The sequence below is a fragment of the Spinacia oleracea genome, chromosome 1 (genome assembly GCF_020520425.1).
Source record: "Spinacia oleracea cultivar Varoflay chromosome 1, BTI_SOV_V1, whole genome shotgun sequence".
Taxonomy (NCBI): Eukaryota; Viridiplantae; Streptophyta; class Magnoliopsida; order Caryophyllales; family Amaranthaceae; genus Spinacia; species Spinacia oleracea.
Window position 1 is genome coordinate 98,191,834 of NC_079487.1, and position 27,811 is coordinate 98,219,644.

The window sequence follows — 27,811 nt, forward strand, 5'->3', positions numbered from 1 at the left end:
GAGTTCTTATCACTATGAGTTTTACTCTTTTCTTTGCATTCCACTCTATTGTTGGCCGTTCGTTGAGCTATTGCAGTCCAATTAACCATTAGTTCCATCAGAGACGTCGGTGTAACATTTGTTCCTCTAAAAATGACGTCGTTCCTTAGCTTCCATATCGCCCATAGACCTGCAAAAAACATGTTAGTCCGCAAAAAGGTTGGCCCGTCTTCCTTGATCAATTTGTTCCATGATTTTATCCAGTCCTGGATTGGGATATGCTGAAATTGAGTTGAATTGATACCCAGATGGCTAGTAGCCCATAGCCTCGTGGCCCATTCGCAGTCCCGGAATAGGTGTTCCGAAGTTTCTTGTTCGTTTTTGTATAGTACACAGACAAGATCCATATAAATCCCTCTTTTAATGATATTTGTTTTGGTTGGCATTGCTCTATTGCATAACCTCCAGATAAAGACCCTCCATTTGTGAAGTGTGTTAATCACCCAGAATTTCTTCCATAGTAGGCTATTATCCTTATTTTGGATATGGTCTTGACTTTGGTTGATGAGGTACGCATATCCCGATTTGACGGAGTAATTACCTGATTTTGAGGTAGCCCATATTCGTGTGTCCTCTGTATCTGATAATGGGATGTGTGTTTTCAGAATTTCACGAGCCACCATCGTTGGAAAGGAATTCCAAATAAGATTTGTGTTCCATTGCTTTGTGTTTTGGTGAAATAAGCTATCCATTGTTGTAACCGATTGCTTTCTATCCTCAGGGACATTGGTTTTGAAAACTAATTCCTTATTGTTTATCCAAACTTCCTCTCTGACCTTGATATATCTTCCATTGTCCAGTTTCTAAGCTACTCCTTTTCTGAACTCCCTTGCTGTATTAAAAGTTCCACGGAATCCCCAAGACCAGTTTTGTTTCCACTAGTTGGAATCAGCAGCTTCCAATGGGAGTTGTTTATATTTTGCCTTATAGATTTGTGACAGTAAGTTGCCCTGGTTTTTTGGCATCTCCACGCATATTTGTAAAGCAATGCTTTGTTAAACTTACTGGTGTTACGAATTCCGAGGCCTCCCATTCCTTTTGGGTTTTCCAGTAAGTGTTTGTTTCTCCAGTGAATTGCAATGCTTTTCCCCTTGGTCTTCCAGAAGAATTTTTTACTAGGGAGTCAATGGTATTGGTGATTTTTTTTGTAGTAGAAATATAGACATTACGTGGTTGCACATTGCCGAAATAACCCCACTAATAAGGATTAACTTCCCTGCCTGGGTTAAGGAAGCTGCTCCCCATGCAGAAATTTTGCTTGTAATTTTGTCGCAAAGGAAGCTGAAACCCTTTGTTTAGCATAAGAGAGGGAAACTGAAGAACCAAGATAGATTCCCATTTAATTTCTTCCTTTATTGGCATGGCGAGTAGTTTTTTAAGTTGGTTCTGTTGTCTTCGGTTATGGTGGGGCTGAAAATCACCGCTGATTTGGATATGTTTTATATTTCTCCGGATAGATCACATAAATTAGCTAATAATCTGTTCATGTTGGTACACTTATCCATATCCGCTTCTATGAAGAAGAGTGAGTGCATCATTTTTTGAATGAGCTTATTATAATCTTACTTAATTTGTTAATTATTTTTATGTGGACTATAATAAAAATTGAATTTAGTTTAATCTTTATTCAGTAATCTTTGTCCCGAAAAGTGAAATTTAGTGCCCAAAATATATAGAAAAAATGGATCGATTTTAAATTTCTAAGTATTGATATATTAATACTAGCTTAGGACCCGTAAATAATATCATTAATTACTAGCTTGGTTTACGGAGTATTATTAATTACTTGTAAATAATATTATAAATAGAAAATATTTTTAATGAACTAATATTTGTTACGTGTGATTGAGAAAATATGAAGTATAAATTAAAAACAACAACGTAACAACATTTTGAATTTGTGTAAAACACAAATAGTTCAAAGTGGTCAATTAAGCATGAAGTTATACTACGTACGTAAACTAAAAATTTAAACCTTGTTATTTTCACTTTAAAGAGAAATTATGTTTAAGAAAAATAAGTTAAGTTTAATGTTGCATAATTTAAACCTAGTTCGATGTTGCATAATGTTTTAATATAATTTGCACTCCCTCCGTCCCAGATTAGTTGTTACACTTTCTTTTTTCGTCCGTCCCAGATTAGTTGTTACACTTCTAAATTAGGAATGACCCCACAATTATTATATTGTCTTTCTCTTCCCACTAAATTTTTTTGGTCTCCACACCCCCTCTCATTCAATTAAAAAAATACCCCACTAACTTCTATCACATCTACCTTTTCAATAAAATAACAATTGATAACCAAACAACCACTTCTCATCTAAAATTTTGTGCAAAGATAAGTGTAATAACTAATGTGGGACGGAGGGAGTATAAAATTTTAACATGTCACGTTACTACTCCATCTGTCCACTTTGTTGAGGATGATGTCACTAAAATGGTAGTCAATTTTGATGGACCAAGAGATTGTAAGTAAGTATATATTTAGTTATTTATTGTCTTTAATCATCCAAATATTTATTTGTTACTCCGTATTCGTTTTTATTTTGGTCTAAAATATGGAAGGAAACAAATTAGAAAATATATAGTTTTAAAAGTTTCTTTAATGGAGTAGATTTATAAAATGAAATAAAATTTAAAAATTCAATAACATACCACTTGTCTAATCAAAAGAATTAAAATTTTTAATATAAATTTTTTATGTAATTCATTATTCCGTAAAATGTTTCATGTAATCGAATTTTAGTTTATTATTTATTTTGAAAGTAATTTGATGTAATTTTCTAGTTCATAAGTTGTTTGTTATTTCGTAAATGATATATTGTGATTTAACAAAGTTAAAAGTTAGTGATTCGCAACTTTTTTTTTTCCTTCCCAAAACGTAGTAAGGGTTAAAGTAACTATTTTACTAGGTAATATGGAGTAAGTGAAAAAATTTCATAAAAATAATCATGTGATTTAACCTACCATATTGATTACCCTACATGTGATTCACATATTATTTCTCGTAAAAATAATCAATTAATATTAAAATAATATGGTTCAGCCTACCATATTGATTTTACTCCTTACCATCTAAAATCAGTACTATAGAATCTTGAAGCAACACCCTAAAATTAAACTTAATAATTCATGTTAAAAAAATAATAAAAAAACATTGAAAATGAAGTAACAAAAAACATTATAGTAGAACCAACACAATCTGGCTTACTGAACATTCAATTGAGAACATAGAGAGCCAAAATAAAATGGAGTCTCTATCTCAAAAGAGTCAATTGCATGATTTATTTCATCATGAGAGAAAGATCACATTGCACATAAACATATTACCATGGTTTGTTTACTACAATTATGGTGCCATATCTTTTGACGGTAGTATAAAACGAGGATCGACTACAATCTTTGTATCCTACGGAATCCATATCGACGAACCAGAAACCATGACGAAAGGATCTGCCCCACAAGTTAATTTATCGGGAATTGCATTGATCTCGATTGATTTATTCGGCAAATTGAGCGTTGTAGCATGTATTTTAACAACTGCAGGAATGTGCCCACCTCTCTTTCACTTCGTATCCTTCGTTGTTTTAGGAAATTTACAATCACTTTTAATCTTTTAAAAGAACTAGTTGTTGGACCGTGCGCTCTCCCAAGGTATAAAAAATTATCTTGTAAAAAATCTCGGTAAAATGCGGACACTTATGATGTTTTGGTTAATGAAATAAAGATGATAAATGAGAAATGTCATGATAAAGTCGTATTTGCATATATTAGACAAGCTTCTAAACGTTCCTTTTCTATTGAGATGCTTGCTACTTGTTTTGCACAAGTATCATCTCTATCAAGCAAACCTATAATATCAGACTTGTTTGCTAGCATATGAACTTGGATTGCAGCCACAAAAACCTGAACATACTGAATACTGAAACTCAGGGAGCAAGTAGACTCGCATTGTGCTACCATCACGAACCTGCTCCACAATAACTTGCAGCCACTGCATCAAAATTGTAGGATGTATCCATAGCCGAAGGAGGCAAATTTCTGATGGAAACAAAGTTTAATCAAGTTTAACCTCATTAGCTCAACAAAGAAAGTCAATTAGCAAAGTGAAGCTTATACGTGAAGGTGCAATCTGAAACTTAAAAGCACATGAAGCCATGAACAATGAGATGAATTAACACCCTTTGAGTTATAAGATGACATTAACACAAAAAAGTAAATATTTTATTATAGTGAGTTATATGATGATATTATCACACAAGTAATATCAAAATTTGGATTATTCATAAACAGATACACTAATAAATTAGAACTTGTGAATTGTGATGGATATTATTAACACTAAAGAGTAATATCTTATTATAGTGAGTTATACGATGACATAAACACAAAACATAATTTGAAAGAGAGGAACTGGGAAGACATTTCCCCTGTTTGGCATTTGTTAATGATGAAGTGAAGACCAACTTGCAAGCAACTGCAAACTTTTTTCCAGTAAGTGAAACCATATTTATACAAGATATACCCTTCATACGAAGTTTCTTTTAAATAGTTATGTCATAGCCAAGTGACCGCTGCAATTTTAACCAATTACTGCGTGATATCTTCCACCACCGAATACATTCACAAAAACAACTTCAGTGCTAGATTAGGGCTCCGTTTGGTAGGGCGTAAAACGTTTTCATGGAAAACGATTTTCCCCTTTTCAATCATTTTACGTTGTTTGGTAGGGTAAGGGATGGAAAATAATTTTCCATGACTCCCTCAAAGGTGGAAAACTCTTTTCCATTTGAAATGGAGGGAAACCACTTTTCCTTCATTCCTCCTTACCTCCCTCTCCTTTCTTCCCCTCAATATTCACCATCTTCTCCCATTTTCCTTTAAGTTACCAAACAAAGGAAAACTAGTTTGAAGTTTTGTTTTCCCTTGAAAAATGTTTTCCATGGAAAATCATTTTACATTGAAAACGTTTTACACTCTACCAAACGAAGCCTAGGTGAAAAATGGTTCCATTCAAACAACAAACCTCTGACGAAATATGGATTCATGAGCTTTTTTATGAGCTGCTTTCATCTGCATGTTGTGCACATGTCCTTTCATACTCAATTCCTTGGCTTGTGCTGCCCACTATGTAAGTCTGGCGAGCCTGAATAGACAAATTAGATTATCACATAATCTTCGACCAATACAAAATGCGTAATCACTAAACGTACCAAAATCTAAATCTTAACCAATCTAAACCCCGTGGACTATGTTACTGACTACTAATTTACCTTACGTTTTGTTGTTGGATTAGCAACACTTGAACATTGTTATGGATACACCAATACTTTATTTTAGGCTAAAAATGATACTCCATATATTGAACTTCCAATAGATTATTATACTCTATTGATTCCAATATTCAAACACAATATGACATTGATTTCAGAATATTGGTACCCATCATTCTTGAAAATATAGGTGTAAATGTAAAACTAAACAAAAAAAAAAAACTCCAATTCACAGAATATATTATCCAACCTTAAGTCCCTAATATAATTGAAATTTAATTGAGATATAAGGTTTGTCAAAAGAATATACTTACATTTAAGAAGAGGAACAAGAATCTAGCTATGGCGCCGCTAATGCCAGTCGCTGCTTCACCAGATTGTTGTCGGGAATTGCCGACCCCAAGGCCAAAATCGATTTTATGAGATTTTTCTGCAAAAAAATGAAAACAAATACAATCAACAGAAGGAGATGAGTACAAATAGCTGGGGAGATATCAAATTTTCAAAAAAAAAATAAATAAATCAAAATCAGACCCTAACTTCACTCTCGAACTCGAGAAATGTGAATCAACAACAAAAAATATTAGCATAGTTAGGGAGAGTCATGATGTTGAGAGAGAGATAGAGGAGAGAGAAAACACGAACAACATTATACAAAGTTAAGGGCGGAGGAGAGATCAGGGGCATGGCTCTAATGGAAGGGGGACTGGGGAGGAAAGTAAAGACTAAAGAGAAAGAAGGCTCAAATGAACGGGGGAGGAAAATCTCAAAGCAAAGGAGACTGTGACATTGGCAAAGATTTTGAGGCTAAGAGGGTCCATGCACTATTATTAAGAATAAGACAAAAACAAAAACAAAGCACAAAATTGGGGGTAAAATTGGAAAATCACTATTGAGTGAATAGTAAATAAAGTTCAAAGCTTTATAAGTGTTAGGATATAGTAGCTGACTGCATGCGTCGCGCTCAGTGTGGCTGGAAATTTGAAATATTGGCACCGATGGTATCCTAACACCCTGTGAGTATAAGAACTTGTCGTATTTATTAATTTATTGTGCTTTCATGCCACAAAAATGAACTTATAATCAACGTACAATTTCGGATATTTCGGATTTGATAACCCAACTTGGCTAAAATACAACATAACCCAACACTCTCTAAAGGTTTTACACCTCTTAAAAGAGGTTCACGCCCATTTGTAATAAGCTCAGCTGCATTTATAACACAAACACTATAAATATATCGCCCTAGTGCATTTATCAAGGTACGCTCATTTATTGCCTTCACACACACCTAACAAAGAGAACTTTCTCTACTCTCGAACTGTAACACCCCGTATTTTTAAGCTTGTTTTATTATTTTGTAATTATGATTATTCGTAATTACGTCCTTAATTTTTCCCATCAATTTTAATCATCTTATTATGTCTACTTTTTTTTTATTTGTGACATAATACATTTCTTTTGAGCCCAATTCATTTTGTCATATATGATTTTGTTTATTTTGGAAGACCCATTTTCTTTTCCTCTTTTTGTGTAATTGTAAAATTGGGCCATCAATTATTTTGCATTCTCTTACTTACTTCCTGACATTTTTCCAAGTTCATGGACTTCTTACAAAGCTTGTTTTCTTCTTCCTCCTCATACGTGTTAATGGAGGATTTTGCCACCAAACTTTTGACTTCTCTTTGTCTCACAAATCAGTCTAAGTACATTGCAAACCACATTTTTCTTCCTCTTATGCGTGGCAAAACCTTGTCAATTTGAATTGACAATTGTCCAATTTCTTCCTCTTCTTCTATGACTCATAAATGTCAATAATTCCTATAAATAGTTTGGTAATTTTTAGTTATCTTCAAGCTTACAAATTCAGTTTTAATTTGAGTAATTAAATTAAAAACACCATTGTTAAAGCTTGAAGCTTTTTACCCCAATAATTTTGACTACTCATTTTCTCTCTCCTTCATTCGACTACCGTGGAGCCACCCTCCTGGACACCGCGCCACCACCTGATGTCGGTTAACTTTGTTTCCGCCACCCAGCCACCTTCTTGGCCTCCCTTCTATGCGGCCGACCATCGTTAAGATGATGGTGCTGCTTTGTCTTTCCGTTGCTTTGTTCTACTCCTTCCCCATTTTTATTTCATTTAAATATAACCCAAAAGTAAAAAGGATGTTCTTTGAGTGGGCCTTGAATCTATTATGGAGCAAGGATTGATTGAGCTTCTCACTCACTAAAAGTGGGCAAGGGGATCGTGAGTTTGTAATTAAAGAGAAATACAATTGTGAGCTTTAGGAAGCTTTGTAATTATTCTTATAACTTGGTTTTAAGTTTGAGAATTATTTGGGTTAGTGAGTAGTAATTCGTACGTGACTAATTTTAAGTTTGTCATGGTTAATTATGGAGAAATTATCAAGCTAGAGTACAATTTGGATTCAACCAATGAGGACTATATGATTTGTACTATGAGATATTTAAGGATTAAGCCGAATGGTTTCACAAATGAGATAACTATTATATCCAGTATTTAAGCTTTATATGTCCGTATGTGTATTATGTGTGACTATGTGATTATTATGTGATTTATGTGTAAATGACATGATGTATGATTTAATGTTTATGAGTATCATTATGATAATATGATATGTTATTATTTTATGATGTTAAAGACGTTGTTCGGAAATAATTATGATATTTATAAAGCTATTTTAAAGAAATACGACGTTGCTTTTGTCAGTATGGAAAAGTGAATTGAACTAGTAAATGGGCGAGTTACAGGTGGAGGCAAGTTAAAGTCAAAGTCAAAGTCAAAGTTAAAAGGGAACCAGTCCCTCCTGAATGATGAAAGAAAAATCCCGCCAAAGCCTGTACTTGCCAATGAGCTATACAGGAAATGATTCCTTGCCGACACATGTTTTCACGATAACGAGATTAAGTTATTTTCGAACAATAAATGCTAATGATTGATATGTGCCAAATGATTTTGAAAATAAAATCGTTTTGACGGGTTGGAGTAATATTACTGAGTTTTCCACTCATTTTTGGATTTTTATGTGTTTTTCCCGTTTTCTATTTTTATGATGAGGTACAGGTTGATTAAAGAGCTGGAGTTTCTCAAGAGAAAAGTTATTACTGGAGTTGATATTTTATTTTGGAGATATCGAAATAAGAGATTATTTATTATGGAATTCTGTTATCAAGGTGACTAGGAGAATATTGAATTATATTTATTTTGGGAATATTGTATGATGAGTCATATTTGTATAGGGTATTTTAGGTGCATTTAGGTTGCATTATTAGGCATTTATATCATTTTAGTTGCATTTAGGATCACATTTGCATAAGTTATCGTTCTCGTACTCTATTACGCCCCGTTTGTGTTTTCTTAATGTTTCAGGTGATTTTACGGTCATTTGGATGCTTTCGGAGTGTTATGAGTTGATTGGATGATGAACGGATGGAATGTTGACTCGAGGATCATTGCATGTCTCTAGGGATAATTTTGAGTCAATAACGAGGCTAAACGCTACTTTTCTAAGCATCAAAACAGACAAGCGTTCACTCTTTTGATGATATCTCAAGTTCTATATGTCGGAATGAGACGATTTTGATTGGCTAGAAAGTAGGCTTCAAGAGCTTTCCAACGACAGGTCACACGTCCTTATAGGAATTGTAGAACAAGTGTTATGACATAAACACGATGGCTCGACTATCCGATTCGCCCACGGCTCACAACGCAGGCCCAACTTTCTCCTTGGGCGCGAAAACTAGCGACCAACCAGCGGGGCCGCTGGTTTCTCCGCCCAAATTGACTTCCGCGCGGTTCGTTGCGTCGCTTCTCGTGACCGTTCAGTTAAATGATAACTTATGCAATTATTATTATTTCCTATTTTGTTTAGAATTTAGGAAGCATATAAATACTTCAAGGGAATTAATTTATTTTCCCTTATGCTTTTATTTTCCTAATATTTTAATTCCCTTACGATTCTTATAGAACGCTTTTCACGTCATTCTTTTATATTCTTCCCTTTTCCATTGTTGAACCCTAGCTTTCCATTAATTCAATTCATCAATCAAAGGTATTCTTTCATAATCTCTTTTGCTTTAATTCTTTCTTATTATTTTCGTTTCTTAGATTAATTTGTCCTTTGATTATGAATCTCTTTTTTATTATTTATTTCATGCTTGTTAATTCAATTATGAGCGAGTAGTTATATTCTAGGGCTAAGTAAGGGAAGCCATGTTATACCATGATTGTTATGCATTATAGTTTGTTAGTTTATAGATTATTGCTTGAGTAATTCCAATTGATTTGTTTTAATTGTTGATTCATGTAATTGGCCAATATCGTGGATTGATTATCTAGCTAATAGGAATTAGAATTGAAAGATCATATTCTTAGAGGGTTGGTGCAATTGGCAATTCTGATTATGTTAGCGACCGTACTGCATATGTTGGATTGAAAGTGTTAAGACCCGACCGTAGGATTAACATGTACTTTAATTACTCGGCTTAGTTTATTCATTTCCGAATTGATTTGTGTTCTTGGATTGGTATAAGCATGGTGAACCGAACAGACGCCCTAGACCTTTAATTCATTGATAAGTTACGCATATTTATTATTGCTTTAGTTTTACTAGTTAATACTCAAAATCAACTTTCGTTATTGAAATAGTTCGTATAATTGGGCAAAAACTAATAGAACTTGTCTCCCTGTGGGATCGACCCGTATTTGCTAAGTATCTGCTAACAACAGACACCGTGCACTTGCGGTATCACTTTTTAACTCATCATTGTATTATTTAAAAGAATGTTATTTGAGGATTATTTTATTTGTGGGCCCATAACCACAGGTCCTAAGATTAATTTATGCCTAATTCCGCTGCTAATGATGAGCTAACTGTGATATGTTACCGATAATTAAGGTACCGAAAAGTCGGGGCGTTACACGAACCTAGTACTTACTTGGGCATCGGAGGGACTTCCTTCGGAACACCCCCGAAGTCAGTTAACTTACTTGTGTGAATGTATTTTGAGCCCAAATATTCTCAAGAGCAAGATAGATATTCCACTACTACGAAAGAGCCTTCAAAACCCATTGTTTCACACACACACACACACACACACACACACACACACGCGCGCCCACCCGAACACGCCCACACGCGCACACACGCGCACACACGCACGCGCGCGCGCGCACACACACACACACACACACACACACACACACACACACACACAATGTAGTAATTCACCCCGACAGTCAATATATGTTATTAAAATTGCGACAGGGATGTCAGATAGGGATGTCAATGGGGCGGGGCGGATTCGGGTGTATGTCCCTCCATCCTCATCCCCACCTAAATTTGCATCCCCATCCTCGCCTCAACGGGTACAAACTAAAATCCATCCCCGCCCCCCGCCTCACCACCCAACTGGGTATCCATCCCTTCTTATCCCCGCCCCATACCCGCCTAATTTTTATTATTTAGCAAATATTTGCCAATTTTCCATATATATGGAGTAATGAAAGTTAACTTTAGAAAAAACAAATACCTTATGACTAAAGTAACATGTATAATCGAAAAAATCTCCGTCATCATGGAAAAAATTCGAAACAAAAAACTTAAAAATATCACCTAAATTCATATTATCACATAGACATGCAAATAAATCCACACTCACCCCATCACCCATGGTGGGTATGAAGCGGGGCGAGTGGGGATGAGGCGGGGCGGATGGGGATGGGGCGGGGCGAGCGGGGATATGGGGCGGGTTCAACACAAAATCCACACCCGCCACATAACCCATGGCGGGTACGATTTTTATACTCATCTCTGCCCCTATCATCCGCCAAACCTACCACCATCCCCGCCTACTTGGGGCGGATGCGGGGCGGGTCTCCCTCAAAACCCGCCCCACTGACATCCCTACATGCAGATGTATGTTTGCTTAACTTCACCTTAATATTTGGCTTATAAATTTTTCCTCTCTAATAAACTATAATCTTCCCCTCAAACTAAAAAATAACAACTATCAGTTTCATTTATCTTTAAGACGGTAATCAAAATTATTATACAGCAAGGAGTTGACATTTTTCTTCTTATTTAAACATCATTGATAATTGAAATTTTCTTCTTCAAAACGTCTTTGATAATTAAAAAAGCTACTTAAAAAGCTAAGAAATATAATTTCACCGAGATATAGGTTATATGAATAGTATAAGATATCAATTTTTACAGTTAAGAATATTGATTGTCGAGGGAGTGAGAACGTGTGATTTCAAAAGTATCAAGAATACATAGATATTTCCAATGGGTACTTTTTATGGTTCTTTGGTGTGTTAAGTTATAAGAAATAAGAGAATTAATTTAATAGGCTTAGCCCATGTTTTTATAAATCTTCTAAAATGCTTGTATAGACATTTTTTGTATAATTGGGTAGAATCAGTAAAATCGTACAATTTTACGTTCAACTTTACGATTGTATCCGATTCTACAAATTATATTTGTGATTCTATGAGATTGCGATATTACTTGCAATTTAAATCTTTTACCTATATTTGAATCGTAAAATCGTAAGATTCTACAATTCAAATCACGATTTTAGCAACATTGTTGACAGTAGCTCTGGTAATTGTCAAACATTACCTACATCAAGTCGGGTTCCATGACATTCTTCATATTAAAAACTCATGCTCCATATGCAACTGCTTAATAAATTTTTTCTTTTCCGTGCATCTTATCTGTTGTTTAAACAAATAGAAAATTAGAAATGACAAATAAACTACAAGCAACATGCACAATATATTAGGAAATTTGGATAACATAATTAAATCCCAAATTTAAGGGTGCCATTTGAGAGGTGGGTAAAATTTGAGCCAATTGCATGATTATGTTTTATGTGATACTAGGTAGTATATAGATGCAATCACTAACCTTCATTTCATGGTGTCTACTCAAAGGAGTCGATTGCATGGTTATTTTCAGTAAGATCATCCTTCAGCTTAGAAGACTCGAAATCGTAATTACAAGACAATCTCTTACAAAGATATATGATATGGAATTCAAATGTCCAATTTATTCAATTAAAAAGTTACCAAAATTCTTCAAAAATTTGGTGTAATCATAAAATTAATCATTGCCTTAATTAGTATGAATCATATGCACGTCTAATCACGGGCTTTATTAGTACGACTACAAACCAAAAATTTCATTCTTTAAAATTCTTAATTTTACAGTATGTTTGGTGTTAAAAAAAAATTAGAATAAACTTATCTCGATTTCGCGATAACCAAATAAGCAATTGATGTGTCGTGTTGATCCACTGACCTAAAAGAAGATTTCGAGCTACCCCGGTGCAATAGACATCAAGAGTTCGCCAACCAGGATAACCACGGTTCTGGAACTTATGTGCACTCACAAACCCTAATAGAGTCACAATATATATTTGACCAAAATAAATAGTATTGTAAAAGGAAACATGTGTTTGATTTTTGATTTATGTGTATTGTATTTTTGGCTGATTAGATCGGGAGATTAATATAACCAATCGCAACAGTCAAACAACGGAGTTACAAGGAGAGAATAATGGAAGCATCAAGACTATATCAATTTCCAACGATCAAAAAATAAATGTTGCAACAACTATAAGATTCTCGTAACATTGAGCTATCCAAAAGGGAGCCAATTGATATTCTACTGTTTTTATCAATGTGGGACAACTCTCACTAATTCAATTTTTACTAATTTCTTATATTTTCTCAACAAAAATTTCCATCAATCCCCGCGGGTTCGAGAAAGAAATTGGGTTTTGTTTTCTTTCTACGCGAGACAAACAACTTTTCTCACTTTTTGTTTCTATTTTTATTTTGAAGATGGCTTTCTTTGGTATAGCTTAGAACTTTCAAGTTCCAACAATATCCCCCAAGGGTTCGAAGACGGGAAAAGAAAGAAATCGTTTTTGGGCCAAAAAAATACAATTGTACTGGTGTCAATGTCTTGCGACTTGAATTAAAACTTGGTGAAATTTGAGCTATTATCTCTTACCTACCAAGTGACTTTTGTATTGAACTTGACAGGGAGTTAGAAATTCATCACACAAAGCACACAGTTGAATATATGTGATATTCCGATACTCTGCCTTACGTCCGACCTGGATGCTCATAGGTGTTCTACAGAATAGCCCATGAAATTCTCATAGGAAGCGGTCACACTTTCACAAATAAGTAGGTGAATATTTTCAAATATGAGCTACATCATATACCCCAAAATATGGATAAGGGTCCATTAAGAGACGTATGCTCATCCTCTTTCCAATAGTACCAAGCATATAATAAACATTTCGGAATGGACCAATAATAATTTTTTGCTTCCGAATTGTTACATAATGTTCCCCTTTGAACTCAAAAGGAGTAGAAGTTCATTACTTACAATTCATCCATTGGGCCTCAAGTTCATCTCCTTCAATGTTTTCAAAACGGTTTTTCTACATAGGCTTTTAATTCGTTAATGGATAAGTGATAGACTTTACATAGTCTAATAACATCACTTTTGATAAAAATTCTTTGGTAGCCTTATGCCTAAACGAATGTGTCTTTCTTCCCATTGTATGTATGGTTGTGTGCAACATTAATTACAGCTTGAAAATCACAATGAAGTACAACCGAAGGAGTTAGCTTCCCCCACTATGGAATATCCACAAGCACATTCCTCAACCATTCGTCCCCATGACATGCCAATTAAAAAAAAACAAATTCATATTCCATAGTAGATATAGAAGTAAAAGATTGCCTGCAAGTTTTCCAAGATATAACTTCATCGCCTAAGGTGAAGATATAACCACTTGTAGAGTTGACTTCATTATTGTCATATACCCAGTTGTAGTGGTGTTCAATAACCAGTTATGACAGGAAAATAGACAGGAACCATACAGGTTTTAGACCGGACCGATTGATTTCTTTCCGGCCTTTGATCCTTTATATTTTGCTTTCAGGGTTTTCGATCCAGTCCAAAACTGGAATTTTCCAGTCCGGACCGGTTTACCCGATTTGTATTAAATAAAAATGCGCTAATATCATGTGTTATTTTTCTTTTGTTTTACTATTGTTTAGCCTTTTATATCCATCTATACTCCCTTAAAACTAGAGAATTAATGTTCGAAATATTTCTAACTGTATTTTGTTTGGAAATAAATAACCTAAAAAATTGTATAGAGGCATATTCAATAATTTTGATCCAATCCGGTCTAAACCCGTACCGGACCGGAAAAAACCGGTTCGATCCGGTCCATACTTGAATTTTTTCGGTCCGATCTTCGGTCCACAATTTCTTCTTTGATTCTGGTTCTAGTTCAGTTTGTTCCGGTTGTGGACCGTTGTGCAAATAATTAAGTGCAAATTAAGTGAACCAAACATAGCCTACACCTTGACATCTAAGTACACATTTACAATTAAGACTTTAGGTAAAATAAAGTACGTATTGTTTTCAATTGAGGTTGGAGAAAGCAGGGAATATAAATGAGGATTTCGGGTTGTTTTACTCTCTTTCAAACAGTAGACTTTTCTACCATTTTTGCTTGTGCTAGTGCCCCTAGAAATTCTTGGATTTTTTTTTAAATGAGTGGAATGAATGTCACTGAGGAATCTTTCAAGTCGTTGGTTCACCTATCTCTTCCTCCTCTCCTCTCTCTAGATTACAAGAATTAGGGTTAGATAGGCAAAAAATATCCAAGTTTTTTAATTTCAACTCTTTTCTCTATTTAGTCTTGCTTTTGTTGTTAATTTCCATAAAAATGAATATTATGGGTGTAGTAAGTGGTCTGAGTGCCCCTATGGTGGATTTTTTTTTAGTTAATTTTTGTAAGATGTTTCTTTTGTAAAATTTACGTCGGTTCAAAAAGTAGGTCAATTCTTGGGTTGCAATGAAATGATCGAATCAGACGAAAATCATCTTCACGACCATAATATATCTATAGACCCCCTCATTAAAGAAGGTTGTAAAATTGCAAAAATGTGGAATAGGGTATAAAGAAGTTTGATACTTCCTCTACTACGTTTAGTTGCGCTCAACCTTTACTATTCACCTCAATTTTCACAATAAAGTGGATAAGTGGAAGTAAATTACATTTATGCCCCCCATTTTTAGATATAACTAGGGGAAAAGGTGGGTTCTTCAATATTGATGAGAGTAGTTTGTTAACGTCAAGGTAGTAAAGTTGTCAAAAATAGAAAAGTTTTAACTAAAAAGAAATAGCCAAAATAAAAACGTTGCTACTAAAAGAAAGCAGAGAAAGTATTCAAGATTGTAGCTTTGTTTAAAATAAGGTTTTATTTGATTCAATCTTCTTTTTTTTTTTTTTTTTTGTAGATGTAAGTATGATTTTTGCTCATTAATGATGGTTATAGATAAAATGTAAAGGAATAAAAGAACATAGGATAAATCTCTATTATATAAGTGAAGAGTTGAGGTTAATATAGTAAATCCACTTTTAGTGTCCCCTTGAAATAGTCTAAAATACCCTTCACATAACATAGTTACATTCAATTAAAGGGTTATTATTTATTGATTTAAAAAGCTGCTTAATAATTGATTAAAAGCAGAATAATTATTAATTTTCAAAACTTCAAATATATTTTCTTTAAAGTAATGGACAATTTATAGTACCGGAATTGAAGGTTGTAATGGACAATTTCTACAGGGTACTATAAGTTGTAGGAAAATTTGGTAATATTAATCCAACATTTGACCGATTTTCTTTTATTAATCCCACCTACGACATATTATGCTTATATGAGTGAGGATTCCTTGAAATTCACTATTTATAAGGAGCAAAATTTTCAAACCTTCCCTTTTTAAGCTCTAAATGTTTGTTTCCTTTGGTCTAAGATTCAAATCCTACCATCAACATTTCCTTTTATTTTATTTCTTCTTTTTTCTTTCTTTCACCTTCTATCTGATGACCTGTCTTTTATCCTTTTTTTCCCTCTTACGTTCTTTTCAATAATTTATTTATCTTTGTATGCGTAAATTATATATTTATAAATGAAATATCGGACTATTTCATTTGCAAGGTATTATTAGAAACCATAACATATTTACTTAACATTTGGTAAATAATTTACTTCTCGTCTAATCATTCAACATATTTACTCTATTATTTTTGCTAATGGATTCCAATATCTTGGGGGACCGCGCGCGGCCCAACAACTAATTAGTATAAAGTTAAAGGGTATATTGGTAATATAAACAAGACAAGTAAAAGGAGACACCCGATTAGAAAAACAAGACAAATAATTAGGAACAAGAGTAAATGATTTTCAACTTCGTCTTATTCAAAAGTTTATACTTTCTCCTTTACGGAAATATTGCACCATGTTTATTTCACACTTTCCAATACATGACTTTAACTCGTTATCTCTCGAATTATGTATAAGTAGAAATTATATATAGCGATATGAATCTAATAAGATCCTACATAATTACTATTTTTTTTACGTATATATTACAAAAATGGTTAAAGACACATTGTGAATAGTGTAAAAGTCAACATGGTACGATATTTGTGAAACAGAAGAAGTATCTATACGTTAGCTTCGTAAAATTGTCATCGTAGGGGTCCATAGCTCAGTGGTAGAGCATTTGACTGCAGATCAAGAGGTCACCGGTTCGAACCCGGTTGGGCCCTTTAAAATTATTTTTACATTTTTTTATTTTACCCGTAGTAAATTTCTTACGAATTTCTCGTTTATGCCTGTTGTTTGTAGTCTTAAGTTGCCGCCCATTTTGCTGGAGTTGATTTTGTCGGATTTGCGCTGTTGTCTTGGTGCTTCACCGCAGCTCTTCACTGGTTACGTTGCTGCATTCACTTCTGATACTGCTTCGGGTAATTATGATTTTATTGTGTTTGTTCTACAAATAAATCCTACAAGAAATTGCAAGTTACGAATGGATGGATATGAGTCTTATCAATTGGTTGGATTTCCGAAGTGGTGGGATCCTATAACAGTTGAGGTGGCCTCGGCCCTCGGGCCTGGGCGTGCTGGCACCAAGGGTGGACACAGAGGCTGTAGGCCTGTAGCAATGGTGGTAGTTCAGGCAGCAGCAGTACGGCAGGGACAAATGCTACGGTGAGAGCTCATAAGGTAGATAGGGCAGTCTTCACAAGAGCAGCAGCATACGAGTGGTGCGTCTGATGGCGTTGCACTTGCAGGGGTCTCCACTACCCAAGTGCATCAACTATCGCAAATATTAAATCCTAAATCTACATTAAAAGGTAACAAAAATAATTTAATTTGGATTGTAGCTACGGGAGCATCAAATCATGTTACATATGATATCTCGTTATTGAAAAATGTTAAAACAATCAAATATAATTTCTCCCATAATTTAACAGTTATACGTTGGGAGGGATGCTGAAGAGCTAAGAACATGCAACGTACAGTAGCAAGAGTTGGAAAATGTTGCATGTTCTTAGCTTTTCAGAATCAAAGCATTTATCTATTCTGTAATGTAGAATCCAACTATCATATTTGTAGATCACGTAATAAAGAACCAAACAAGATCCATCTTGTTTTTTCTCCCAAGCCGCTAGAGAAGATACAAGCTCCATTGATATTGTAAAAGGTGTCAATAGATGAGAACAATGATTCGGAGACATTCTAACCCGATCTCTAATATACGACATTGAACAATGATTCAGGCTTGATACAACAATTACCTCTCAAATATCATGTAACATAGGAGTAGTTATCTTGCAAAAGAAGTTCATTAATCGATCATCCCTATAATAATGCATGACGAATAATACTCCTCCGTCCCAGAATGCTTGTCGGTTTTATGAAATCAACTCACAATTTTACGAGTGATGAATACAGGGAAATTGATTTTGGGACAGACAGAATACCGCCGATTCCAGCCTTCTACATATTGATGCTTCCGCAACCAGGTTGCCAAACAGTCAGTTCGAAGAATGACAATTCCCAACTTTTAACTGCAAATCAAAAGGCCAATGAAGTTTCAGTGTATTGTATATTCTTTCCGTAATTGACATAAAAGAGTGCATTAATGATGTGAAGCAATATTTTAGTACAACGATTCTCAAGCAGTAGGATTTGAAAGGAACCTGAAAAGAAAAGAACAAATCAACAAAACACCTAGATTTTACTCTAGGTATATCTATTTCACAGTCAATCCACAAAAGAATATGATTCTGCACTTCAAAGCTTCCACTACAAAAGAATATCATTCTGCACTTGAAAACCATTTCTTAATATCAGTCTTGCACGCAAGTGATTGAAGTCGCAATTTTCAACTATCATTCAAATTGAAATAATGGCCCAAAGAAGTCAAGACATAGACCTAGTAAGACATCACAGATAGAAAGGAATAGGTGCTTGACTAAGAAGCACACGCAAAGAAAAGATGCTAAGTGACCAGAAGGTGACAAGTTTATTAGGAAAAGTGGAAAACACAGAACACCGCGTTGGTGACACCATTATTGTCCTTATGGAAGCTTGGGGAAGAAGCATAATGTGCTTGACAAAACTTCTCTACATAGTTTCTTAAATCAATGGAGATGATGCAATATATACTATACGACCACATTAGAGAAGCTATCCAAGCCCCAGTCAAGAACATTACAAGGCTTATAAGAGACGAGATTTACAGAAGAGTGGGAAATTTGTACAACTCAGAAATCAACAGCACAAGGCTTCCACCTCCTTAGACTACCAACTAACAACACTATATATCGTGGTTGCCTAATATGTGAGATATGCATTTTGCTGTGGTGAGGCAAGCAACCAACTGTTAGCTAAGCGGCTAGCAGTTAGCTTTTCAATGTTCACCTGCCATCTTAACTACCTTTTCAGCATGTTGTACCCTCCCTCTGTCCCTATATGTTTTCCCCATTCCCCAACTCTCACGTTATTAGTACTTAGCAGTTTTCATGTGGGATGATGATACCTTAGTCTTTTTTCACTTTTAGACTGTATGCACGTTACCAAAATAAGAATAAAGCAATCTTTGAGGAACAAACTAAAATTGGGAAGTCTTTAAGGGATGGAGGAAGTATCAAACAGAGTTGGATAATAACATGGAAATGAGAATCAAAGTATATAATGTGGAGGAATCTTCTGCAAAATCCAGGAGACAGAATTTATCCTTCTCTTAACTTATTTGGCTACTTTCTACAAACTAGACTAACCATTACCCAGAATAAAATGTGTAAAACTCTTGTAATAGTGGCTTCCTAATTCCTATCTTTAAAAAATTGTATTTTTTGACCCTCCGCCACAGATCACGCACAATGGCACAAGTTCCAAATCTGCAAACAAGCACATAAAACAAATATAATGGGAAATGGAAAATGGAAAATCATATTCAGAAACCTGAGTATATCCATCATGTCTACACATGAGATCATACCTTAAAGTAAGCACAGATGCTCGCCTGTTATGGCAAAATCAATATTTTGGAGCGCCAGGAAAAAGCTTCTGAATCACATACTTCACTTTTCACTTTCTTTAGATAGCGGTCCAAAGCATATGTCTGGTCATCTACAACGTCTGTAGATGTTGCATCCTCAGCCAACTTGACAGCTGCCACATTAGAAAGCTGAAATGTTTCACCAATGTGCTGCAGCTTCCTAGCAGTTTCTTCCATGCCAAGCATCAAAAGGGTAGACAACAGAGATTTCAGCTCACGTCTGGCACCCGAGGTAATAGCCATACCCCTGAGATGATCTACCAGAGCCAGTTCCTCGCCGGGGCTGCATCGTAAAGTTCTCAGATAAAGAAAATTGCAAGTAATGAAAAAACAAGTAGAAGAGGGCTACATCAAAAAACTAGGATGCTAGCAATATCAGGAGATATTACAAAAAAGGACGGGATATTCTCTAGCTTAAAAATATTGAATACCTGCCCGCACGAATCTTTCCTTGATTTTTCTTACGCCTGTTTTCTCTTGCCCTGCTAGAAGTACCGGAAGTGACAGAACCAGCAGAACTCCTCCTCGTCCTGTCCCAGAGAAGTTGGAAACCATAAGAAAACTACACTCAAATGACTCATCAAAAGCGAAAACAGATAACAAAAACAAACGAAGGACATGGCAACACATGGTGCATTAGCACTGAAATTAAGAAATTGCAACATGAAAGAATTGGAGCTTATGCTCAATGAATGCAATTGGGAACGTCAAATTAGACTAACCCTACAAGGTTCCCGATTTTTTTCCACTTCTCTTGTTTCACAATTTTTTTTTCCACGTTTCTTGTTTTCCTATTTTAGCCATAACTATGACTTAACTTAAAACACAGAGGGGAGGAGGGATTTTAGTTTGGTTGACGTGTTAGGCAAGCAGAGAAGCAGTAAGTGAAATTGCCTACAAAATAAGATTACATCTTCTTCATACCAATAGCTCTAATAAGGCTCCCACCTTGAGAGAGGCTATACAAAATACACAACTGTACTGAAGGTGTTATTGAGATTTAGAAACATTGAGGAAAATAGAACTTTTCTCCAGAGAGCCATTCAGGTGTTAATAATGTCCTTATTTAATCATTAGTTAATGGCTAAAACAAACTATTTTTAAGATAAGTTAAAGCTTTGTTTAGTGGGGTGGGCGAGGGAGAGGCCGGTGACTGAAAATCTTGAATCTCAGGGTACGGGAATGAAAATAATAGATATTAACTATCAAAGTAGATAAAAGTTAATTTGAAGAATAATACTTCGTATAAGTGAAGTATTTTCACACCATATGCAGAAATAAGCAGAATATGGATGTGCTCAAAGCTGCTTAAATGCATGAGTTAACACTTCAACCCATATCAAGATCTCCCCCCCCCCCCCCCCCCCCCAAACACCCACACACATAAAAAGCGAGAGAAAAGGAGCAAGTAGCAATGCCAAAAGAAAACAACTGAAGGAAGGATAGTGTCAGACCAACATTTTTTGAAGTTGAAAAATCAACAATTGCACAGACATGTAGAAAGAAGCCATAACCAAGACAAGTTTTTAATAACATCATAAAACAGCTAAGCACATCTGCCAAGTTCAATAAAGAAATCAGCGTACCCTGTAGTATAAGCACTCATGCCACTGAAGTTACTGCTAGCTTCTGATATGGTATCATCATCAATGTCGTTAACGGAATGCTCCTCAGACCGCAACTTAGCTGCGAGCAACAATCTCCGTTGACGGACAGCCAAGAAGCGTGTAAGATACTTCCCAGTTTTCTCCAGTCCCTCCTCATATTCGTTTACCAAGATGAACGCACATTCAGCAGATGCATTTTTCACTTCTGTGATTAGATCATCATTCCTGTGCATGAATGCAATCCTCAGCGCCTCCTCCCATTCCCTAGCACTAATTAGTAAGCTGATTGCAGAATTAACATCCCCACAATACTCTAAAGCAATCTTGGCTGCTTCCACTGGTTTACCAAGTGCTTGGAGTTCTTCACAGAGCTCATGTGCCAACTTCAATACCTCTTCTTTTTCGAATTTAAGAAGACCAGCAACAGTAAGTACTCCACTCCAATGACCACAATCACGATAAGCCTTGAGAGCTTTTTCCAGACTGAAGCAACACAAAAATGTCATGGCAGCTTCCTCAAAGCATTTCTCATTCACAAGATGATCACCCCATGCCTCATAAACCTGATTTCTCTTTGAAGGGTCGGTGAATAGCTGAAGTCCAAGAGGAAACAGCTGAGGTTGATCTTTCAAAAGAGCCATACAGTCTGAATGAAAGGTCTCCCCTGCAGAAACAATATGCTTAAGAGCCTTCTCGTACCTCCGCAGCCGAATGTCTATTCTATACTGCATCAAAAGTGTTGGCATACATTCCAGTTCCTGGAGGAAAGGAAGAAATTCCTTTGGGTCCCTCTGAGCATTCAATGCTACAATGGCGGCAAGGTTCAAATCATACAGACCTAATGCAGCTTCAAACACAGCATCGGCATCAGATAACCACAACAGGTGTTTGAGAGCCTCTTCAGCAGAGGGATAAGATGTTCTTCTTTGATCATTAGAACCTGAAAGTTCCATTTCCCTAGTAACCTTTATTCTCGCCAAAGCTTCCTCAAGTGATGGAGGATCACTTCGTGCAAGGGTGGTCAAGATACAAAGCTCCCTGGCAGGACTTTCAGGTACCTGTTCCTCAAGGGCCCTTCTAATGGCCAATAGGACACCAGAAACCTTGCTCTTAGAATTAAAAACTCCCAGAAATCCAGTTTGAATATCTTTCACATCAGAAGATGGAAGTGAAATGTAGTTCTTGTACAATTTTAGAGTTGTGCTTTCATCCTTTATGGCACAAACAAACTCAGTAATGTAGCTCAAATTGTTCACCTGCCTTACAAAGTCAGAAGCAAATGGGAGGAAGGCTTGCCAACCACAGTAGTCGACAACAATATTAAAATCTATTCTATGCCGCCTTACCATAAGTAATGCATCCTTAAACCGCTTTTGAACTAGAGCATTAGTAATTGAGGTCAGGACCAATTTTCGAGGACAGATGCATTCCAAGTTACCTCTAATAGTCTGAAGTATAACAGCAGCTTCATCTCCGTGAAGGACGCCGATAATTTTAGCACCTCTTTCCCATAAATTTATAAAATTTCTACATTCCTCTTCCCTTTTTTTTCTGGCAATGTGCAAGAAGTTGTCATATTTTACCAGGGCATTCCCATCCAAAACATCAACGATGTCAACAACGTAAAGCAAATCTTGCTTTGTGGTAAGAATCAAGTGGGTAACAATCTGATCAGAAGAATTAGAGTAAATAGAAAAGGAGCTGCAATTGTTGCATAATATTGCTCCATCCACATGAAGCACGCCATGCTCATTAAGTCCAAATAGCAAAGGCCTCAATTGCGCACCAGTGGTTACATTAGCCACAGTCATCCAAGGGCAAGATGATGAGAGAATCACTGCATTATATTCCTCAAAGTATGGAGAAGAAGCTGATTGGGTGCTTGCCTGCGACACATACTCAAAAATATGTCCACCATTAAGCTGGACAAAAGCCGAACCATTTTTGGCTATATTAGGAGCGATACTAATTACCAGCTTCTCCAGAAAGATTTGGTTAGAAACTTTCACATTCCAGCTTGAGCAAGTAACTGTATCTGGAACATGATTTTCAGAACAAAAAGCCCCAATTTCCATCAAATGGTAACCCAAATGTTTGGTCTCTGATGCTGTTTCTGACAAACGTCTCTCATGATTGAACCCAAAATGAGAAACACCCAGAAGTATATGAGAGTCTATCCACTCAAGATGCAAAAGAGATCCTAATGCTGTTTCACAAACTGAAGCTTCAATAGCAAATTCTTTCCCTTCTAGATCTTCCCAAAAAGAAAGAGCAGGAAGCTCCACAACACAAAAGCTTTCATCTGACAGATAGGCAGCCAATAGGATCTTTGAGTTACTAGAATAAAATGCCATCTCCCTGACAGCACTTGGGAATTTTAGTTTGAATGAGAACATAGGTGGTGGAATCAAAGAGAGGAAAAGAGGGGTTACAAGTATATTGGAGTCATCGATAACTAATGCCACGGAATTATCCATAACCGCAGTAAGCCATATAAAATTGTAGACAGAAATCTGACCAGTCGAAGTCCAACAGATCAACTGTAGTGGCTTTGTTGGGTCCCACATTAGCTGCAGTCTCTCCTGCCTTGAGTATCTGATTTCTTGTTTTAAATACCAGTGGTTGTTGCTAAAGGACCAAACCTTCAAAGAGTAATATTTCTCACATCTAACAAGGACGCAAAGGAGATCAGAACTGCAATTCCACTTCAAAGCCTCAACTACAGCATCTGATGGTTCATTAATGCTAAACGAGCTTCTCTCCAACCCGTTTCTCTCAAAAAAGGCTATGGATGGACAGATATTCTCGTTTCTCCTGTCGTACACAGTTGCAATTTTAGCTCCACTAGGCATCCATTCTAAAGTATCTGCACTAAAAGGCTTTGGATCTGAAGAGGAATGCAGCGAACCAGAATCCCGTTCCCAAACCTTAATCTTCCTCAAATTCTGCAAATTGCTCAATGTAGCAAAATACCTCCCATCACCTCGCCAAGAAACGAGATTTCCACGGGTGAAACTAGGAGAGTTTGATAACTCGTCTGCATATGACTAAGATATTTAGAAACTACCAACAACTAAGCAAAATAGACAGAAAAGGGATTCAACAAACACCAACTGCAGACTTTAATTACACCAAGATAGCGACAGGCTAAAGGACTATGCAAGATTTTTTTATGTCAAACTTCCTAGTGATTCACATTTGAGATCTTCCATATCCTAATCTAACCTTACTTCCACTAATGGAGTATGAATCTAACCAAGAACAAGTTTTACATTGATAAACCTTCAAATCCCCTCCAAAATTAAAGAAGAGGTGTTCAGCATCCATGACTTATAGAACCCAAGTGACAACCAAGAGGATTCACATTGCCTTAGCATGCCCTAAAAATCTAATGTCGCAAGGTTGGGAAACATGAAGGTAATCACCATCATTTATGAGCTCTAAAACAACACTAACCAATTATTTTTTCGGAGTCGACAGTTACACTAACAAATCTAATGTCGCAAGGTTGGGAAACATGATGAAAAATAAACTTTGCGACTTAAAATGAACTGACCATAGCAAGTTCTGGCAAAAAAAATATTGCATGGCTTGAGAGAAAGTCTAATATGTTAAATGAAGTAGAAGTTCGGTAGAAGTAACATCCGTTTGTATGGATACTTATACGAGTAGCACCTAACAAAACAAAATTTATCAGCTAAAGAATGAGGGATCATGGAGAAGTCCTTACTTACGTCAATATCTTCAGGTTGATCCTCGAATGCTGTTTCATACAACACATCCCAATCATGAGTCATAACCAACAGCTGGCCCAGACCAGTGGTTACTGCAAGAAGATCTCCATCTGGGCTAGGAGATATGCATTTCACACCACCATCAACTCTGCCAACTACTTCTGTGGCATTAGAATCCACCATGTACAGCAATAGAAGTCCACTAGAAGTCCCAATGATCAGTGACTCCTTCTCCAGGAGATAATCAAAAGAGGTGATAATATCATCAACTTCCAAATCAAGTGGCTGAACTTCTGCTGACAAAACAATTCCACTCTGTGCTTTGGCATTCTGACAATAGCATACACACATCAATGAAAGCTTCTATAGAAGAAACATACAATTTAAAAATAAAAAATAAAAAGCTAAATACTAATCATGCAAGCTAAAAATATCATAACTTTCGGAAGTCTTTTCTTAGAAAACCTTCTTGTTAGTCGACTTGGAGGGAGTTCAAAATTTCCAGATGATTCCCACAAAATCAAGAATTTGAGCCATACACAGACGACTCCTTGCTTAGAATCCTAATTGCCATTTTTATTCACTTTAGTTCTCTCTCCGCCTGGAAATCATTGTCACATTCTCTCAAACACCAAATAACAAGGATAGGATACAATTTCACTAAGATCCCCTACATAATATCATAATCTTTAGTAGCTCACTAGCTCCCAAAATTTCCTACTTTCGGAAATGTGAGAACATTTTCCAAACACCCAACAACATTAAATTTACCACCAATTACTCCTTTCAAGGGAGAGTACAACATTTGAAAATGAATTTGAAATTTTGTATTCATTAATTCAATCAGAAGGTTCAAATAGCAAGACACTAATATGCTTTACACAAACCAAATTCAAACTCCCCCCCCCCCCCCCCCCCATATTCTAGTAATCAAATGGAGTTCAACACTAAACAAATTGAAATAAACAGTCACTCAAATTTTCAAAAGCGCCGAAAATACTACAATACTAAACAAATTGAAATTAAAGGGGTGAAATTCAAACAAGTATAAGAAAGAGAGATTACTTGGTGAGAAGGGAATTGAGTAGAGTAGATAAAATTAGAAGAAGACGCGAAAAACAAGCGATTTCGCTCAATATCAATGGCGGAAAACAAGAGTTGTTCGCCATCCGATTGAAGTTCCAAGCTCGCTGAAATCTCCGTGGATAGCTTAAGGTTCTTCATCTCTTTTACGAGTGACTGGAAAAAAAAAATGGGTCGGAAAACCCTAGAAAATGCTGAATGTTGAGCACAGGGATTGCAGGGGTTTTGCGAGGGTTCAGGTGTTGAGTTTAGTGGCTTTACTCCACAAGCATAACGGCGCGCGACGCTAAAGTTAATTTTAGCGGACGACCATAGTTCTATTCACAGTATTTTTACTTATTTAGAAAAAGTAACTTGATTAAATTTAAATAAGTTTAAGTTTAAGTTTAGGAGAAATAAAGGTTTGACCAAACATAATTTATAATTAAAATAAGTTTTAATAAGTAGTATAAGTTTGGTTCACATAACTGAAATCAGGTGAATAGAACGCGCCTTAGTGATAATGAGTTGATATCAACCATTATATATTAATAAATTTATCATTGAAAAATTAGCAACAACGATATCAACTATGACTTGGATATAGGGAACAATATCAACTTTAGCGGTTCACTCAATGTCACAAACGATGTAGGAAGGAATGTTATGTCTTGTAAACATGATGTTATGAATTACTGACAAATATTATGAAATAATCTTAACTCTTGTATTTTCCTTCATTACAATATATTTCCTAAACCTATACAATGTGTATTTAGGAATTCGTATACTAATAAAACTCTAATGTATAGTAGAATTATTTCCATAATTCTATCTCAACATCCCCCCTCAAGGTGGAGCATGAAGATCTCGAATGCCCATCTTGCCAAGAAAAAACTCAAACTGCGCCTTTCCTAATGTTTTAGTGAAAATATCTGCTAATTGCACCTTTGTCGACACATATGAAGGGCTTATTATACCCTCTTTGATCGCATCTCGAACGAAGTGACAATCTGCCTCAATATGTTTCATCCGCTCATGAAATACTGGATTCTGCGCAATATGAAGGGCTGACTGACTATCACAAAACACACTCATTCTCTGACTATGTGCTACTCCCAAATCTCGAAGTAACTGTTTTATCCATTTCAACTCACAAGTCAAAGCTGCTATTGAACGATATTCTGCTTCGGCCGAGGAACGTGAGACCGTATGTTGCTTCTTAGTTTTCCAAGACACGGGAGAAAGACCAAGTAATACAAACCATCCAGTCAACGAACGACGAGTCAACGGGCAACTAGCCCAGTCTGAGTCGCACCACCCTTCCAGTCTTAATGCACTATCGGTCCTCAACAGAATACCTTGTCCCGGATAGTTTTTCAAGTACCTAACAACTCTCAAAGATGCTTCCCAATGCTCCTCTTTCGGTGCCTGCATGAATTGAGACAAAATATGCACTGAATATGCCAAATCAGGCCTAGTCACGGCTAGGTATATGAGACGTCCTACTAGACGTCTATATTTCTCTCCATCCTCAAGGTCCTTCCCATCTGCAAGTGCTAACTTGTGATTTTGCTCCATCGGAAAATCTTCAGGTTTTGCTCCAAGTAG

General features: G+C 36.0%; 1 protein-coding gene, 1 long non-coding RNA gene and 1 other non-coding gene across 6 annotated transcripts; 1 reads left to right on the forward strand and 2 right to left on the reverse strand.

The window, feature by feature from the left end:
• Positions 1-3,737: 3,737 nt before the first annotated feature.
• Positions 3,738-6,100, reverse strand: LOC110800507 (uncharacterized). 2 transcript variants are annotated; one of them, XR_002536671.2, is made up of 4 exons: positions 5,846-6,100; positions 5,626-5,741; positions 5,065-5,184; positions 3,738-4,079 (listed from the first exon to the last, which is right to left on the reverse strand). It is a non-coding gene; the product is annotated as an uncharacterized lncRNA (long non-coding RNA). The 2 variants fall into 2 exon arrangements; XR_008926072.1 differs by having other exon boundaries at positions 5,626-6,100.
• Positions 6,101-16,924: 10,824 nt separating this feature from the next.
• Positions 16,925-16,996, forward strand: TRNAC-GCA (transfer RNA cysteine (anticodon GCA)). The gene has a single exon. It is a non-coding gene; the product is annotated as a tRNA-Cys (tRNA).
• An 825-nt stretch (positions 16,997-17,821) lies between these two features.
• LOC110800508 (elongator complex protein 1) lies at positions 17,822-26,508 on the reverse strand. Of its 3 annotated transcripts, none has more exons than XM_022005813.2 (6): positions 26,204-26,507; positions 25,135-25,468; positions 21,384-24,441; positions 20,229-20,327; positions 19,738-20,080; positions 17,822-18,301 (listed from the first exon to the last, which is right to left on the reverse strand). In XM_022005813.2, the coding sequence occupies exons 1-5, from the start codon at positions 26,360-26,362 to the stop codon at positions 19,765-19,767; spliced, it is 3,966 nt and encodes a 1,321-aa protein (XP_021861505.2). In that variant the 5' UTR covers positions 26,363-26,507; the 3' UTR covers positions 17,822-18,301; positions 19,738-19,764. The 3 variants fall into 3 exon arrangements, with proteins under 3 accessions (XP_021861505.2, XP_056693188.1, XP_021861506.2); XM_022005814.2 differs by lacking the exon at positions 17,822-18,301 and adding an exon at positions 19,382-19,636 and having other exon boundaries at positions 26,204-26,508; XM_056837210.1 differs by lacking the exon at positions 26,204-26,507 and having other exon boundaries at positions 25,139-25,279.
• Between the last annotated feature and the right edge of the window lie 1,303 nt (positions 26,509-27,811).

Bases quoted from the DNA above. Each gene is read 5' to 3' on its own strand.
- LOC110800508 (XM_022005813.2), bottom strand. From the start codon at position 26,362: ATGAAGAACCTTAAGCTATCCACGGAGATTTCAGCGAGCTTGGAACTT. The intron at 25,469-26,203 runs GTAATCTCTCTT...TGCTATTGTCAG, and splicing joins CTCAATTCCCTTCTCACCAA to AATGCCAAAGCACAGAGTGG. The intron at 20,328-21,383 runs GTACGCTGATTT...TCTCTGGGACAG, and splicing joins ATGAGTGCTTATACTACAGG to GACGAGGAGGAGTTCTGCTG.